Source organism: Orbicella faveolata, unplaced genomic scaffold, assembly GCF_042242905.1.
Source record: "Orbicella faveolata isolate gen_17 unplaced genomic scaffold, um_ofav_v1 contig_1, whole genome shotgun sequence".
NCBI lineage: Eukaryota > Metazoa > Cnidaria > Anthozoa > Scleractinia > Merulinidae > Orbicella > Orbicella faveolata.
Window position 1 is genome coordinate 10,735,380 of NW_028301536.1, and position 17,456 is coordinate 10,752,835.

Here is a 17,456-nt window from a genome sequence, read left to right on the forward strand (position 1 = left end):
GTCCTCTATCGATGCTTTAAATTACAAAAAAGTCTTGACAAGAGAACTTAGACGTCAGTGGTTGAAATCATTTTACGGTTTTTACTCTTACGACAGCGGTAATAATTTTCCAATATATTACGCCTAACGGCTAACTTTTTGGCCTAGGCCTATTTTATGGCTAACGGTTAGCCTCATTGAGAGCCACTGTAAGTAATCTATGTTTGAAGCGTACTATCAACAAGTAATCGAATGATATTCTCGTCCAATTTGGAATAAGTGAATACTACAAATGGCACTCCTCGCCCTACGGGCTCGGGGAATTTTTCAGCCTTTAAAATATTTACTCGTGCTTATTTATCCCAAATTGCACTCGAAATCATGTGATTACCTATACTAATTACTGAAGAGTGTGAACGCAGATTGCAATTCACCCTCACTAAAAACGGTCTTACAAACCCAACAAGAAGGACAAATTACGAAATGGGCTGATAGGGTTCATGTGAACTCTGTGGCACACCTCTCGATCACGAGTCTTGGCTGCCCATGGATTTCTCTTTACGCGTGGCTTTCTTGTTTGCTTTTCACTCTGTGCTATCACCAAACGAGTATATAACTCGGCTCTGTAATCTGAAATAGTCATAAAAGATATATTTCACGAAATTAAGGATTTCTTATGGCTTGTGACGTTTTCTTTTTTGTCATACGGGACATTGCTTTATCGGCTCTTTATCGGCGATGCGAGCTTGCTTTCGCTGACGGTCACAACAAGGAAAGAGGCTTTCCCTCATTTTTTGCAGGGATAGTACTTTATAATTACGTTGGTAATTTGTGAGCTTTCTACGCTTCACATGGAAACATGCTGAAACGGCCACATATGAGCCCAAAGGATTCCCAAAAGGGACTATCTTGTCAGTTACTGACCAGCAAGCACAGCTCCGCCAAAGCAACAAGCACGCTTGAATATAAATAGTGATTATTAGAGTTTTGGATCTCTTTGTCCATGTATTAGAGAGCCGGATATTACTACTCATGTTTTTGCACCAACTATTATTGAGGATTGAAAATTGTTAAGCCCCGGCCAAACGATCGCAACATGTCAACGCAACATATCGCAACATTGTTGGGCGCAACATTTTGCGTGCTTTTGGCCACCGTGTTGCGACATGTTGCGACATGCTGGGTGTTGTTGGCTCAAATTTGACCATTTTCAAACTTGAGCCAACAACACCCAACATGTCGCAACATGTCGCAACACGGTGGCCAAACACACGCAACATGTTGCGCCCAACAATGTTGCGATATGTTGCGTTGACATTTTGCGATCGTTTGGCCGGGGCTTTAGGCAGTTATAATGCTCAAGGGAATCAATTGATTAAGATTTGCAGCAGAACCGTTTTGGTGCAAATAACATCTAACTTTTTGTTGAATTACTCCATGACAAAACTTTACCTGAAAACCTTTTTCCAGCTATTGTTCGCGTCTCTTTGAACACGTGACCGCATTGACAAGACAATTCCCATGAATCAGGCATCTGTTGAAACATATAGCCAAGAAAACCAACAACAATTAGATAACCTTCAAACATGGATCAAAGACGGGAGGTCCGTGTAAGAAAGTGTATATATATGGGTTATTGACCAAAGGTTACTGGTCAAGATGGCTGGATATTGGTCAAGTTCTTTTTTGCGAGTTTCTGGACCGGGACGGAGTCGAGGTCCATAAATTTGCAAAAAATGAACGAGGCCAATATCCAGCCATCTTGACCGAACAAGCTTGGTTAATAAAGGATTTACGAGGAAATTTTTTCCTGCGGAACACGGCGGGTAGTTCCGAGCGGGCAAGATAGCTCCATCTTGCCCTCTCGGGTAGCCAATCACAGCGCCGGAGTTGATTCATCTTGCCAGCTCACGGAACTAGCCATATAATAAAACGGTTTACAGACCTTTGGTACCACTGGTTTATATCAGGGACCTCCTGGCCGGCATGGTTGTGGCCAAAAAATACATCTATTTTCTGTGCACAACGGAGCGATTACTGTAATTTGTATACTTCAGTAAAAAGGTACAACTCAGTGATTACTCTCTACCGGGGTACTCTCTACCTCTCTTTCAGCTCTCGTTTTAAAAAGAGCTTGAGGAAATAAGCTCGGGTAGACGACGGAGAAAGAGAAATTCGTCTCCGACTTCCTTTTGACGAATGATAGCATAGCTAGAATGAGTTATGGCAGTTAGCTAGAGCAGAAATGTTTCACTCGCTCGGTCAGTTAGTCACTAGGTCGTAAACAATTTTTTTGGTGGCAACTTCGCTGACCAGAGTGTTTCGCCAGAGGGCCGACCATTGTGAACAGAATGGCTGCCAAAGCAGTGAACTGATCTTTCGTGTATGGTGTCGAAGAAGTGCTCCCAAACTAAAGACTATTTGATATACAACGAAGGTGGGTGTATAATTCGATCCATCGACCTCTTTTAACCGAAACTTTTACGCTCGAGAAGTGCTTTTCCTCCGTGAATTATTTTAAATTTCCTTATCGTCTCACTTTCTTTTACAATTACATTACTTTATGGCTTGAACATTTTTATTTTCCAGTACTTTTATAAACTCAAAGCATCCACTAGTAGTTCGAAGGGGAATCAAGGCTCCCTGAGCCAGCTTATGGATGAATAGTTGATTTTTGCCTCTGTGACAAAACGAATCTTTGTGCAAAACTATTCATATGAAAATGCATGTCACCTGTATGTTCATTCCCTTGAAAATCAAGTTATTATAACGTGAAATGTTTTGCACAAGCATTCGTTCTAAAAAAGAGGCAAACAGCAACTCAGAAGTGGAAGTAAAGTCCGCATTTGAGCTAAGTGGCCCATCAGGTCGGCACTTATCCCAGTTTCTCTAGCATGAAGCAACTACGAGGGTTACCCTGCAATATTAAATTTGCAATGCTTACTTATACACCTGAGTAGCAGAGGCACTGTGAGAGTTAAGTGTCTTGCTCAAGAACACAATACAATGTTCCCAGCCAAGGCTCGAGGCCAGACTGCTCGAAATAGGAAAGAAATGCAAAAATCAAATAACAGGTTGTTTACACAGACAGCTTATAAATTTTAAAATAGATAATAATTAATTTTGATTGGAATTAGAATATTGTTATCATATTAACTTGTACATGATGTAGTGTCAAAGAATAACAACAGTCTCTTTCAAAATGAAATCATGAAATGAGAGTTCACCATATTTACCAGTCAGTCCAAAATTGAGAATATAATTATGTATATGAGTCAGCAGTACACTTAGGGTCAAGGTAAATTGGTTATGGTCCTTGTTCAGTTAACATTATGAAACAGCTGTATAACAATGATTACTATTATGCAAAAATTACAATCCATGATTTTGAAATTTATTTTAGACAATCAACTTGAGAATGCGAGGACTACCAAGATTATTTTGCCCAATTTCACTTAAGTGAGACATGGATATTGGCAAAATCTTGTTTACTTTAAGCTACGTCAAACATAAACAATTTGATTGTAGTTTGTGGGTAAACAGGAAATCTATAGAAAAAAGTGTTTCCTTCAATATTATAAGAATGATTTCAGACAGTTTTGTTTCAATCATGAACCTGAAGTGAAGGGAATGTTTTTATTTACAATTTATAAGGGTTTTTTTTTTCTATAGAACTATGTCTATATGGAGAGGACGAAGGGAAGTAACAGTTTTATCCAAGGAGGCTCTGGTCCAAGGTCAAAGACCTATCCATTTAACAGTGTTCTTGACAGGAAAGGCTTTCCTTTCATATACATGTAGCTTCTAGCTTGAAACCCCTTTCACAAACCTAATATGGCCCACTAGATCTTATTTCTGGGATAAATAATCAATCGATGTTTGAAATCCCTGTCTTATGAAGTCGTATGATACCTCCAGCCTGAAAAAAGTCAGTATTTTATTCCTATATATCTTGGTAATTGTTTGCGCTAGTCTGACTAGCAATGCAGTAATATTCAAAAGGATTGCAGATATGTCTCTGCTAATAGATTTATGCAATGATTACAAAACGTACTTATGTTGACAAGTATCAAGCATTCTCTTCTCCATAATTCAAGTTTTGATGTCAATTTGTTTAAATCTCTCATTTCTAGGAGCAAAAAAAAAAAAAAAAAAAAAAAAACTCTACATCACGAGCCACCATGCGTCCGGCTTTTTGACACAATTGGACAGCATATCTTTCTTGCAAGAAAAATAGATCTACACAGTCTCTTGAACTTAATTTGTTCATCCATCACTAAAATATTGCAGTGCATATTTACTCAATCGTACATGTATGTTGTCTTGCATATCATCCGTGAAGAAATTTTCACTGTGGTCGAACTGCATGGAATACAAAAGAAATGTAGTGTGAACGACAACAAAACTAAAAGATATGGCAGTTCGAAATTTTTTCCCCCTTGGTATTTAAAAACAAGCTTACACATTTCGAGCTTGCGATGCTAACACAGGCAGAATTTCAATGTGTGCGTACAAAATAAAACAATACGGAAACAATGAAACCAAAACCTAACAAGAAGTTGAGCTTACCTTGGACTCCACAACGAGAGAAAGCGGGTGGAAACCATCAAATTCTCTTGCCAAGAAAAAAAGCTACGAGCTTAAAGTGCCCATGAAGTAAAAAATAATTTCTGCTTATTTGAAAGGCTTTTCAAAGTAAAGAAGAATGGCGTTTTCCTTTTTGGAATATCTTTTTTCGTTTTAGAGATATTCACGTTTTTGTATTATGCAAATGAGGAAAGTGATGACATCATAGGTGGTTCCTCTAAAACAGCACAACACTCAATCCAGAATAACACTAGAAATATTAAAGCAGTGTTCTTCATAGCTGGCACCAGAAATTTACATTACAAAAGAAACAGAATGACACCTACTATGTTGTTGCCATGGCAACAGTCTTGGCTCCAGTCTCTTTCTGTGAAAAACCAAATATCCCCATTTGCAACCTTTTAAAGTGGGACAGGGTCTTATCCGGATTACGCATGGTTCCCATATTGTCTTAACTCTCCCCATTAGAATGGTGGGAGTGGATGATACTGGTTTAAGATCTGGGAATTTAAGTCTTAATCAAAACAGAACCAGCGGCATAATTGTTGCCATGGCAATGGCACTACGGGTGTCATTATGTTTCTTTTGTGATGTATATTTCTGGTGCCAAATTTAAAGAACACTACTTTAATATTTCTAGAGTTATTCTCGATTGAGTGTTTTGCTGTTTTAGTGGAAACACCTATGACGTCATCACTTTCCTTACAAAAACGTAAATATCTCTAAAACGAGAAAAGATATTCCAAAAAGGAAAATGCCATTATTCTTTAATTTGACAAGCCTTTCAAATAAGTAGCAATTTTTTTTTTTTCACGTCATAGGCACTTTAACTTCCCCCATACGCTAATCACGATCTCACTTTCTGGCTTTGTCTTCCCGGGTGTCATGTATCAATTCTTTGACCTCGCCGACCGTGCTTTTGTGAACGATGCATGACCACAGTCATTGATACCTCTACCATCTTTCATCTAGGTGTGAGGAAAAGCTGATGGGCAAAAAGCAACATATTTACGAAAGAAAATCACATGAAATCAAACTGGCCGACCTCAATCTTCGAGGTGTTCGACAAACTCGTACCCAGGCTCTTGATTTTTGGGCAAAACTGTACGCCTTTCTTGTCCCCGCTCGTCAAAGAACCTTCCTTAAGTCGACTGAACACTCTTGGACAAAAACAATACTTAGCAGGGGAGGTAGGAGAAAATTGTTTAATCCAGGTTTAATGAATAAATTAATTAGAATGGAGTGAGTGAGCGCCATCCGACTGCCTCCTAAGCTCATGAATGTTACTTCATCCATGAGCAAAAGAGTCCGTCATCAGGATTCGAGCCGCCGATCTCAACCCGCCAACTTAAGATCATCCAGCTGGAAGAAGAAGAAGAAGAAAAAGATACTTTATTTATGTGTCAGTTGAGGATCTAGCTCCTAAGGAACCTTACGACTTGGCCAACGTGACTCACAAATTCTTCACAGTTAGGTATAAACCGCTTATTGACCGAAAACTCACTGCGCGGTAAAATGGTTCGCACAGCGGCACAGCGAGCGGCTCATGTGTACTAAACCGGCATCCGCGTTTGAGTGTCGATCGATATCCTCGATCGATACCCTCGATTGACCTTCGATCGAGTACCGATCGACATGTCAATCGAGGGTATCCAACGAGGGTATCGATCGACACTCGACCGCGGATACCTTTAGTACACATGATCCCAGCGAACGGCTGGGAGTTGTTTTCTGCGTCAAATCACTCAATTTGCTAACCAAAGGACCTGTTTTACTGGCCACATTATCTATTTATCGATATTTTTATATGCGGGACGGGTTTTTCTTTCTCATTCTCCATGAGGTCAGCAGATAATACCGCGTTTTCGTTAAAGTCATTTGTCATCTGGCACATGGTTTGCAGGTCTAAAACAAACCAAAATTCGCCATATTGGTGCGTTTGGGATCTGTTCTCGTGTGAGTAATTTCAATCCTCTGATTCAAGGATGCTGGATGTTGTGTCAAGGACTTTTTAGCGCAATGAAGTAATGAAGATGTCCCCCCCCCCCCTTTAAACAACCACGTCTATATACGTGGGAATCTCAACAACAGAGAGTATCTATCAACTGAATCAACTATGACGTTAGTTCATGCTCTATTTACTAGCCGGAGTAGAATTGACTATTGCAATAGTTTATTATATGGTTTGCCGCAAGCACAGTTGTTGAAGTTTCAGCGTGTCCAAAACACAACCGCGTGCCGTATTTGCAATCTTTCTCGTTTTGATCATATATCGCCTATGCTTTTCAAGCTTCGTGCAATTTAGAATTAAATTTAAGATACTAGTTATTACATTTAAAGCTATTCACGGGCTTGCGTCGGAATATATCATTGATTTAATTGGTTTTAAGATCAGCTTCGCCTAAATATCAACTAAACTTGGAAATAGCGAAAAAATCGAATTTCTTCAAACTCGCCCAGAATGAAGCCCTACGGGCACTAGTTACAAAAATATTGTTTTAAGTTCGGTAAATCAAAAATTATTTTTTTACGCAATTTTTTCGTTTCGATGCCCCAAATCGGCCAAAATCGATCGAAAATGAGCGGCATATTCAGAGGCTCGTAAACTCAAAAGTAAAAATCTTCATTACAAACTGATTGCACGTCGTATTTGTACTTTCTTTATTGTCTATTTAGAGCTAAATAGATCGTGATTTGATTAGAACTAAAATATTTGATGAATTTTTTAAGTTAACGACCCAAGACAGCTTAACCTATTTTCTAACCTAAGCCTATTTTCAAATGCTAAAAAGGCGATCTGGTACACGGCTTTTCCCAAAACGACTAGTTTGCTCTGAAAGAGCATTGTTTCTTCTTCAAATTAGTGAAATAAAATTTTTGGGTAAATAAAATCGCGAGCGCTGGAATAGCGAACTAAATGCAGCACTTCTTTCTGAAAACGTGACCTTTGACCCACGCGTAACGAAACCGATTACTGCAAGAAATCCCGGAGGAAAAGCAAACGTTTCGTTATTTTGAAACAATTTCTAGTGATATCTCTCCGAAACCATGATTGCAAGAAACTCTTTCCAGAGATGAAATCTTACAGGGTCAAAGAAGGAGCTAAAGGGCGCATTTTGTTACAATAACTTTGTTCGCTGAGAATTGACCTGAAGTCAATTCCAGTGAAATTTGCAAACTTGAAGTATGTTAGCCGATACTTACCTGAATATTTATATTTATAGAAGAGTCGTCTTCTTGGATTAACCTTCAAAAGAAGCTGGTTCCAAATTTGGAAACCTCTAAAAGAAGAAATGGTTGATGTTCCGTGACCTGCCCGCTGCTATAAATTCCATGCACATGCCAACCGCATGTTTGTCGTAAAAGTAACTGAACTCCACTGACAGTTTCCATGGGCAACCCCAAAATAAACAATCCCCAAAAATGTAAAGTGAAATTGGCTGTCTTCATGAACAGTGAGAAGCTAGAGTTAAGTTCCATTACCTTTTAAAAGTGCTTGATTTTATTCGTTTGCGTCGACTTTGTTCACTCAGTACTTCCTACTGTCACGTTCGAATACCGCGAATCGGTCACGCCAAAACAGTGCAGACCGTGCAGACTGCAGACACTTGTTTGGGCCTTTCATTTTGACTCATTTTTTTTGGCTCTAGTTACAAAATAGTGTTCAATATATCTGAAAGTTTGTCATTTATCCACAGGCCGCACAAGCGCAGTATTTGACTTTGGATTCAATAGACAAACGCATACAAGACTTTGTATGGGAAACTTACTCAGTCTGCACGGTCTACAGTGTTTTGGCGTGACCGATACTACGCAGTATTCGAACGTGACAGTAACTACTGAGTGAACAAAGTAAAATCAAGCACATTTAAAAGGTAATGGAACTTGACTCTAGCTTCTCACTGTGAGCGCGTGCAACGTAAGTCGCGAGAGGTTGACTTGTTTCACTTGGAGGAATGTGAATCAGAGCGTAAATTTTTGGCGCGAAAAGCATGATTGACATTTCGCACTTTTCATGTGCTCCGCGCGCGATCGTCGCGAAAGCAGAAAATGATTTCCAGCAAAACGTTTACGAGTACAGTTCTCTAACTCAAATGAATTTATTTGTGTACAGTGCAGTATGCAGTCAGCAATATTGACAAACGGCAAAAGCTGTTCCATTGAGTAACGCCTCATGAAAAGACAAAACCATGTTTAAACCGATCGGGAATTATTTGTTTTAGTCTAGATTATCCAGCGATCGACTAGAGAGCTGCCTGACAAATGCTATAAACTTATGTAGATCTAGCTTGTATCGACTAGAATCCGAATAAACTAAAGAAGACGGAATTAGTCGGGGAGAACTTTAATTCTGTAAAGCTCTCTTGATTAAATAACGTTGAGAATCGAAGTCGCCACGAACGGCAGAGCGCCCGTATTAAGAGCCACTGCCTGTAAATATGGAGAATCCGACGAAAGGTCCGAAAATTCGGATTTTCTTTTACTACGTCAAAAAGACCCTTTTGGTGAAGTATTTTCAGAAATATACTTTCAAAGTTTCAGCGACTTCACATTTTTGTGAAATCTAGGAAAGTTCGAAATACCGATGGAAATGGCCGATGGAATTTATGCAAAATTGCACATTTTCAACACGCCAGTACAGAAAGAAGGGAGCTTGCCTGGATTTCATATTCACACAGTTTGTAATTTACACTTTCAGTTGATCAATACTCTGAGCTAAAAGTCATCTTGAAGTAAATATGTTTTGTCTATTTCTTGGCCGTTTGAAAAATACAACTATCGCAATTTAATTTATATGTAAAACTTCAACTGATTTTAGAGGGTCATAACTCTTCTAGTATACGAATCTCTCAACAAATAAAAGGTTCTAAAGGAAGAGCTATGCTATAGGTTTACCATATCTAAATGGTTAGTTTGGCCCTTAAAAATTAAGCGCGCTAGACGAAAAACTCTAAAGGGTATTTTGACCAATTGCGCCTTTTTTGGACGAGCGAGCAAGAACTTCGATTTCCAGTCATCTTTCCAACGGCGAAACCAACAGGCCAGGAAAGTCGGGGAAGAATTATTGGAAAGGACTTTTAGAAAGTCTAGGGGTCCAGATGGGAAACTCCGGACCGCTGGAGCGGGCGCGATTAGCCAATCAAATTCAAGGATATAGGATTCTGGACCGCTGAGAAGCTGGAGAAAAAATAGAAGGCAATATTTTGGTCGACCGTTTACTCACGAAATCCAGGTAAAAAGCGTTGTCAGGTCGCCTGTGCACACGGCCTCGAACAAAATTACCAGCACCCATTTCACTAACCGGACAATGCTGTTTTGCACCAAGCATTGCAGACGGAAGTAGCTCTGTAGCTTTTTATTGGCAGTATGTAGCGTCTACGACGCAGGCTAGTGTAAACCCAGCTAGCCACAGGGATTCTGATGGCAATGCAGACTTAACCGTAAGCCACACAAAAAACTGGTTTAAAATACAAGGCTTGTGCACATTGCGTTTTCAGAGGAAAGAAATGACGAAAATGGCGCATAAAGTCGTAAAACGAAATAAATTTACCGCTTGAGAACTAACTTTGTCTAAGGAAAATATTTCTTTGATCCGTAGTATCTGGTGGTGAAATTGGATAGAACCACTTAAAAACTTAGCATGCCGTTTGCATGAATCAGTTAAAGTCTGTTACTTGTGAGCCTACAGAATGACCAGTTAAAATACAGAATACAATACTCACCAAGACGAAAAGTTGTCAGCAATATTACTCTAATTGAAAGTTCTTTAAAACTGATGTACAACGCCGTGCTTGTTGCAGCCGTGTAAAGTGAAATCAAGCGTGTTGCATGGGAAATTAAGTTATTTTCATTTCTGTAATTGTACGTGCGATCGCATCAATTTACCGTTTGTAGGTTTATTCAAATTTAACACGATTCTACTGATAGTCTTGTAAAAACAAAGTTCACTATAACCCCTGAGTTAGTAAATTTATATTTCACAAATTCAGCATAATCTATTATCCCTGTAGCATGAAATTACCGCCGAAAGCCATGTAGCGTGTTACTTCATACCACAACAACTACACTTTTCACAGTTCGTACAAGATATCACAGTGTTGTTGATAACGTTCTTTGGATTTCCCCAATAAATTATCCAGGGTAAAATATTGACAAACAGGACATAAGTGGATAAAGTGGGGACGAATATTGGCTCATTTCCGTCACATGGAAAGTATAACTTTATGTTGTTCTCTCGACCTCTTGAATCCAACGATCGTGTCGAGTCACAATTCTGTGTTCTCAAAATTCAGTGCTATCTTATTGACTATGAGCAACATTATACATCAATAAACTGGTGCGAGCCCTGAAAGAATAACTTACCTTTCTATTTCAAGCAGCACATTGCTTCGTGGTCATGTCGTCAACTCTATATTTTCCGTTTTGCGTTGAACTGAATTAAAAAATGCACCAAATTGAGAGAGGAGTCGGGTTCATCACGTCATAGCACGTGACTCCGGAGGCAAAATATTGATCACAAAATTTGAAGTGGCAGGTGGAAACCACCCGAGAAATATATTGACGCGAAGACGGAATTTAGCCAAAATAAATAATACCTTTCTATGTAACCTTCCTAAAGAGTCAAACTGGTTACTAGTGGACGGACACCGCCTTATAATGCATTTCACGTTTTATAACACGATAGGAAACTCGCTCGGAGAAGACCGTTCTGCGAATTGACAGAAAATTGTTTTCTTTGACTGGGGAGGGTTTCTCTGACCGGTTAAATTGATCCATTATAAATTTTTGACAGAAAGAGAGTATGGTAAGATGTCCATTCATTCACACCAGTGACATCAAATGAAGCAGCCTACATAATTGAATTGTGTGGTTAAGTAAAGCTTACCTCGTCTATCGTCGGGAAAATTCTGCAAGTCAAGGTGCAAACTATATCACAATGACGGTATTATTATTAATGGCTTCTCTGAAAAACCGCTAGATCCCCTAGGCTAACATTATTTTCAGACTTAGGAATGTTATTTCATTCGGCAGCAATCGAATGAACCAGTTTCACAGTTCAGTTTTCTATTCAAAATGATTTTTAGCATTTAGACAACAGACATAGAAGGTATGCGCCATTCGACCACAGTCCATTGTGAGTATATCCTTCTTTTTGAAAAGAACCATTACATGATAATATCTATGGTACAGTAAGTGCCTAAAATATAACAGAAGATAATGGCAGAAAAATACTAAAACCGTCAAAAAATTCAGTTTAACTTCAAGGTTGTACTTAAACACTCGCTCTCGGTTTTTGTCCACTTTCATAACAGTTACTTCTAGGATGCGGGGATATGATCTCGGTGAGGACGGCACACTTGGCTTCAGAAATATTAAAGGTGTAGAAGTGCTGGAAACGAATTTAACTCTTGGTATTTACGGAGCATCCAAGTAGTACATGACGCCCTTTGCTCCACTAGAAGCCTAAAGGATTAATTCAAGCAGTATACAGGGTAGTGATTCACAAAATGGTGAAATCACCGTGACATAAGTATGAGATTATTAGTGCGAGGCCGATTGGAAATTACGAGCACGATTACACTTATAATATAATGGGTGACAAATTACTCCTTAATTGTGGCGCAAAATTTCAGCATTTATTTATAATTTCACATGTGAATTACAAAATTGCCATGGCAACGTTTGGCGCGAAATTTCTCGATTCAAACACAGGATTGCAAACGATATTTTACTCGGCATGCCAGGCAGATTTTCCTCTTCCTATTTTTGTTTTTAGAAGAGTCGTAGTTGCAGAAGCGAACTTCACCTGGACCCACAACACGCAAACTGTCCGAAGAAATCTCTCCGTGATGCCACGTGTCGTGTTTGACACACGCACATTTACCCACGAACATCATTCGTAGAAAAAACGACAGCCAGAAGACGAAACGAAATATGGAATGAGAACTATATACACTATTTATACTATATTCAGTATCTACACTATTTACAATATCGACAAGCGAGAGTTTTTGAGAGAAAGCCGTGGATATCATCATCTAGTTGAACTGACTTCGCTAACTTCCGAAAACCTAACTTCCGCACATTCCAATCTTTCGAAACCTCACCGACTAGTAGAACAATAGATTCTATACCATAAAAGGAAGGTACTTCGGCTAAAATCGACAGTCTTCGTCAGAAAATCGGAGAAATAAAGCTTTGAACCAATCAGAGACGCAGAAATTAATTAATAAATTCAATTAAAGCGGGTCACTACTGCTCACGCATTGCGAACCGCCTCTTTCCTTCTTACGCGATGCATTACTTAAGGGCCCATTAACCGATTTATGCGCGCGCTCGCGCGCGTTGCTAAGGAGGTGAAATTTCACTTCCGGTTACTTACGTCAGCCTGAGCGCGGAAAATAAAAACAACTCAATAACTTGCAAATTCGCTCACATTTTAAATGTTTTTCTTTGTGTTTCACAAAATGCATAGTAAAAAAAGTACAAGCAAAGACAAAATAAGAAAAAGACAGAAAAGCAAGAGCAATGGAAAGAGAAAAACTAACTCCGTGTGGCTTTGTTTGATCTTACCAAAATGCGCTGGTAGTGTAAATTGCGCTCGCGCTGATGGGGTAACTTCCAATATATATCGGGCGCACTTCCGGTTTCTTTAAGGGCCCATTAACCGATTCATGCGCGCGCTCGCGCGCGTTGCTAAGGAGGTGAAATTTCACTTCCGGTTACTTACGTCAGCCTGAGCGCGGAAAATAATAACAACTCAAAAACTTGCGAATTCGCTTACATTTTAGAAGTTTTTCTTTGTGTTTCATAAAATACAAAGCAAAAAAAAGTACAAGCAAAGACAAAATAAGAGAAAGAGAGATAAACAAGAGCAACAGAAAGAGAAAAACTAACTCTGTGTGGCTTTGTTTGATCTTACCGAAGTGCGCTGGTAGTGTAAATTGCGCACGCGCTGATGGGGTAACTTCCAATATCTATCGGGCGCAATTCCGGTTTCTTTAAATGTTAAAGGAAACGCGGTTTTTCATTAAATCCAGCCTTTTTCGACGAATTTCGATTAAAGCCAATGTTGGAAACATAGCTATGCATTCCTTTTTCAAAATCATGCTTTTTTCAGAGAATTACGAATTTTTCAATATTTTGAAATGCTTTCAAAATCTGACCTTTTAGAAATGAAACAAAATCGATGCATAGCGTAATGAGGATTTAAATTAAAATATTAAATCAATGAAAAAATCCCGATAAAGTAATTTGCCTGGGAGCCTTTGCATTTTTTCTGTATTAGTCACATGACCATGGGTGTGACCTGATGACGTCATCACTAGTGTTATTGATCATGAACAAGTTAAAACACATGAAATAACTCTGAACTAACTAAAAATGATGAGATTATATGAGAATAAATTTTCCTTAGCAACGGCTCGAAAAGATCGGTTAATGGGCCCTTAAATGCTAAAGGAAACGCGGATTTTCATTAAATCCAGCCTTTTTCGACTGATTTCGATTAAAGCCAACGTTGGAAAGACAGTTATGGTTCCTTTTTCAAAATCATGCTTTTTTCAGAAGATTACGAATTTTTTAATATTTTGAAATTCTCTCAAAATCTGACCTTTTAAAAATGAAACAAAATCTATGCATAGCGTAATGAGGATTTAAATTAAAATATTAAATCAATGAAAAAAATTCCGATAAAGTAATTTGCCTGGGAGCCTTTGCGTTTTTTCAGTATTAGTCACATGACCATGGGCGTGGCCTGATGACGTCATCACTAGTGTTATTGATCATGAAAAAGTTAACACACATGAAATAATTCTGAACTAACTAAAAATGATCAGGTTATATGAGAATAAATTTTCCTTAGCAACGGCTCGAAAAGATCGGTTAATGGGCCCTTAAGCACTTAATGACTGGCCCCAAGGGAAACAGTGAGTTTTGTTTCCCCTCGACCTCAATGTTCCCATTGAGGGTCTCGGGGAAACAAAACTCACTGTTTCCCTTGGGGCCAGTCAGTAAGTGTTTTGTTATACCTCCCGACTCAAAAATAGAAGAAAAGTGCGAAGAAATCGTTTGCTTGACGCCAACTGGCTGACAAATTTGCCCCGGTTTCAAGGAGCACGTCCTGATCACATGCGAGTCGAAAGGCCAAGTTGTTGTTTCCCTGGGGAGTTAGTGAGTTTTGTTCGCCCTAGGGAGTTAATGAGTTTTGACCCACATGACACGTTCTCCTCCAATCGGAAAACGTATTTGAGTTGGAGGTATAACAATGTAATTTGTCACCTATGAATTAAAAGGTAATCAAATGGTATATGGTTTGAACTAAGGTCGTGTTCTACTTCTGGTTGGTTAGTTGGCTGGGTGTTTTCGTGTTCTATTGGGGAAAACCCGTTTTCAGTTGGTTTGGTCGCAGAGAGTACACAAATCTTGTTGAATAGGATGCTAGTAAATAAAGGAATGAAAAAAATGGATAGCTTACCTTTGTTTCCTGGGTCGGGTTGTTCGAAAACCGGTGAACGTAAACCCAGGATTAAAAGTAAATTAAAAGTGTTAATTTGATAAATTATATGTAAACTAGTTTACATAACAGATAGTGAATGCTGCCCGTAAGTTAGCATGTAGGGAAGATCCATAGAGCCATATGTTGCCGAACAGAAATTTTTTTTTTGTACATAGTACACATAATCCTTGTTCTAGAATTACTAGCGACTAACAAGTTCTTATCTCTCGAAATAACACAAGTCCTTTTATCTTGACAACAACCAATCACCTTAAATGTCACCTGTTTAAATCACATTTATTTGTATGCACTCTATTATGGGACTACGAGTCTCTGTACAAGTTTTGTTACTTTGGATAAATGTTTTCTTCCTACAGAAAGAAAAAAAATTACCAAATTAAAATGTTAAGGCAAAACGAATAAAAAAGACATCCGCAGAAAGGCATACACTAAGCTTGCTCTCTGGTTCGGTTATACAGGAATTGCAACACAGAAAAACAGAAACAGCATAAAAGGTCAACAGACCTCACTTTGACGGCGGCCTGTAGCTGCCTGTCGCTCTGAAAAAGAAAAAAAAAATAACGAAGTTAAGATGTAGGCAAAACGAACGTATAAGCCATCAGATAACGATACAGCAAAATTTTACTCGTTCGGTAGTGCAAAAATAGCCATACAGAAGTCAAGCCTTACGGAACTTAATTTAAAAGGCACTAGGAGCAGGACAGATTTTTGTGCCATGATCTAAAGGAAAACCTCAACCAAGCCAGTTTGATCTCGCCATGGGATTGACACTTTGTGGTCGATTAAAATCAAAATTTTGACGGCAACAATTTTTGTCGAGATTTTGGTGGAGCCGAACAGATTTTGTCAGCTTAGTGCGTAGGGGCCCTACCTCGACATTGAGCCGTTCATAAATCGATTAAAACCGAATGCTTCCGAAGATTTATGAAAATTTTCTAAAAAAACAAAAACAAAAACAAAAACAAAAAAAGTACGTGAAAAACAAACAAAGAAACCAAAACGAAACAAAACAAAAAATCAAGGCCATTTGAGCTCGATCAAAAGTAAACGCAAATTATTGTAATCTATGAAGCGGAAAACGTCAATTCAAAACAGACTCACGAATTGACACGATGTCTTTTCTCGTTCTCCTCTCTCATTAGGAGCTCGAGATCCCGATTCTCAGATTAATGCGCGAAACAAGAGCCACAAGAAGTGGTGTGAGGCCCACCAAGTGCTGATGCTTCCGTTAGAAAATATTACTGAAAGATTGTGAAACTAAACACCTCATACTGTGATTATTAATTCACATTTTCTGCTTCATCTGAAAACAAAGGTGACTATTGTTTTTACAGTCTTCCGCTTCTTTTCAGTGCTTAAATACATTGATAACGTAGCGAAAGTTATAAAGTAGGTATCCCAAAGTTTCTTCCTTTCGCTAAACTACAAAAAAAGGAACCTGCGTGAGGGCTGCGCGCGCAGAAACACATTCGTAACTGTTTATTAACCATTATGACGTACGTCCAAATCACTTTCTGTGTCACACATTCTGTCGGAAATGTTGACATGGATAGGACTACAAAAACCATTCAAAGACTGCTATCAGCGATTAGCTGTTGCGCCCTTGAAATAAGACCAGGTGCAACTCACAGGTAAAAATTGGTTGCAATGGCGAACGGCATGACGCTGAGGAACGACCTAGTTGAGAAATATTTGGATGATCATCATGAGTTTGCCAAGAGCTACTTCGAACGAAAGGCAACGTCTTCTATGGTTGACAACTGGATGAGCAGCAGATCGCACCGGCCTGGATTGCGCGCCATGCAAGTGAATCACCTCCACAGAGACAGTGTAAAACCTCAAATAATTCTCAAAACAGATGGTAAGCTGAATTCGTTGTTCGGATCGGCGCGCGATCAGAGGAAACCTTCCCTACCGCGCAGTAAATCTAAACTGGAAGATTTGGATGAGAAAGAACTGTTTATGGAGTTAATCAGAGACATCGCTAACGAACTGGACATCAACATGTTAAGCCACAAAATCCTTGTAAATGTCAGTATACTTACAAATTCGGATCGCTGTTCGCTTTTCCTTGTGCGCGGTTCGCGTGAAAATAAGGTTCTGGTATCTAAGCTGTTCGACGTGACATCTGAATCAACGCTCGAAGAGTCAATAAGGTCGGAGGAAGATGAAATTTGCGTGCCTTTGGGAGTTGGTATCGCAGGACATGCTGCTGCTACGGGTGACACCATCAACATTAAAGATGCATATTCGGTAAGTTCGCAATCGTTTTTCAAGTTTACAATGGCAATAAAGTTATTCGAAAAACACAATACTCACAGAAAATAATATCTTGTTCCGCAAGTCAGGTATATCTCCCCGAAACATCAGG

General features: G+C 39.0%; 2 protein-coding genes and 1 long non-coding RNA gene across 4 annotated transcripts in view; 1 reads left to right on the forward strand and 2 right to left on the reverse strand.

The window, feature by feature from the left end:
* Nucleotides 1-54: 54 nt before the first annotated feature.
* LOC149118050 (uncharacterized) lies at nt 55-11,040 on the reverse strand. Its single transcript, XM_089288713.1, has 3 exons — nt 10,930-11,040; nt 1,432-1,513; nt 55-609 (listed from the first exon to the last, which is right to left on the reverse strand). Exons 2-3 carry the CDS (start codon nt 1,511-1,513, stop codon nt 431-433), a joined length of 261 nt encoding a protein of 86 aa, XP_089144839.1. The 5' UTR covers nt 10,930-11,040; the 3' UTR covers nt 55-430.
* Nucleotides 11,041-15,342: 4,302 nt separating this feature from the next.
* On the reverse strand, nt 15,343-17,214 carry LOC110048041 (uncharacterized). The gene is made up of 2 exons (XR_016207008.1): nt 17,131-17,214; nt 15,343-15,624 (listed from the first exon to the last, which is right to left on the reverse strand). It is a non-coding gene; the product is annotated as an uncharacterized LOC110048041 (long non-coding RNA).
* The window catches only part of LOC110047943 (cGMP-specific 3',5'-cyclic phosphodiesterase-like), a 46,468-nt gene continuing 45,603 nt past the window's right edge, over nt 16,592-17,456 (forward strand). For both annotated transcript variants that reach the window (XM_020753733.2, XM_089288730.1), the window contains exon 1: nt 16,592-17,338. In XM_020753733.2, coding sequence (XP_020609392.1) covers nt 16,733-17,338 — 606 coding nt within the window. In that variant the 5' untranslated portion in view covers nt 16,592-16,732. The remainder of the gene's footprint in view (nt 17,339-17,456) is intronic.

Excerpts from the sequence above, each read along its gene's own strand:
- LOC149118050 (XM_089288713.1), bottom strand. The coding sequence starts at position 1,513 with ATGCCTGATTCATGGGAATTGTCTTGTCAATGCGGTCACGTGTTCAAA. Across the intron at positions 610-1,431 it reads AGCTGGAAAAAGGTTTTCAG|ATTACAGAGCCGAGTTATAT; the intron begins GTAAAGTTTTGT and ends TGACTATTTCAG.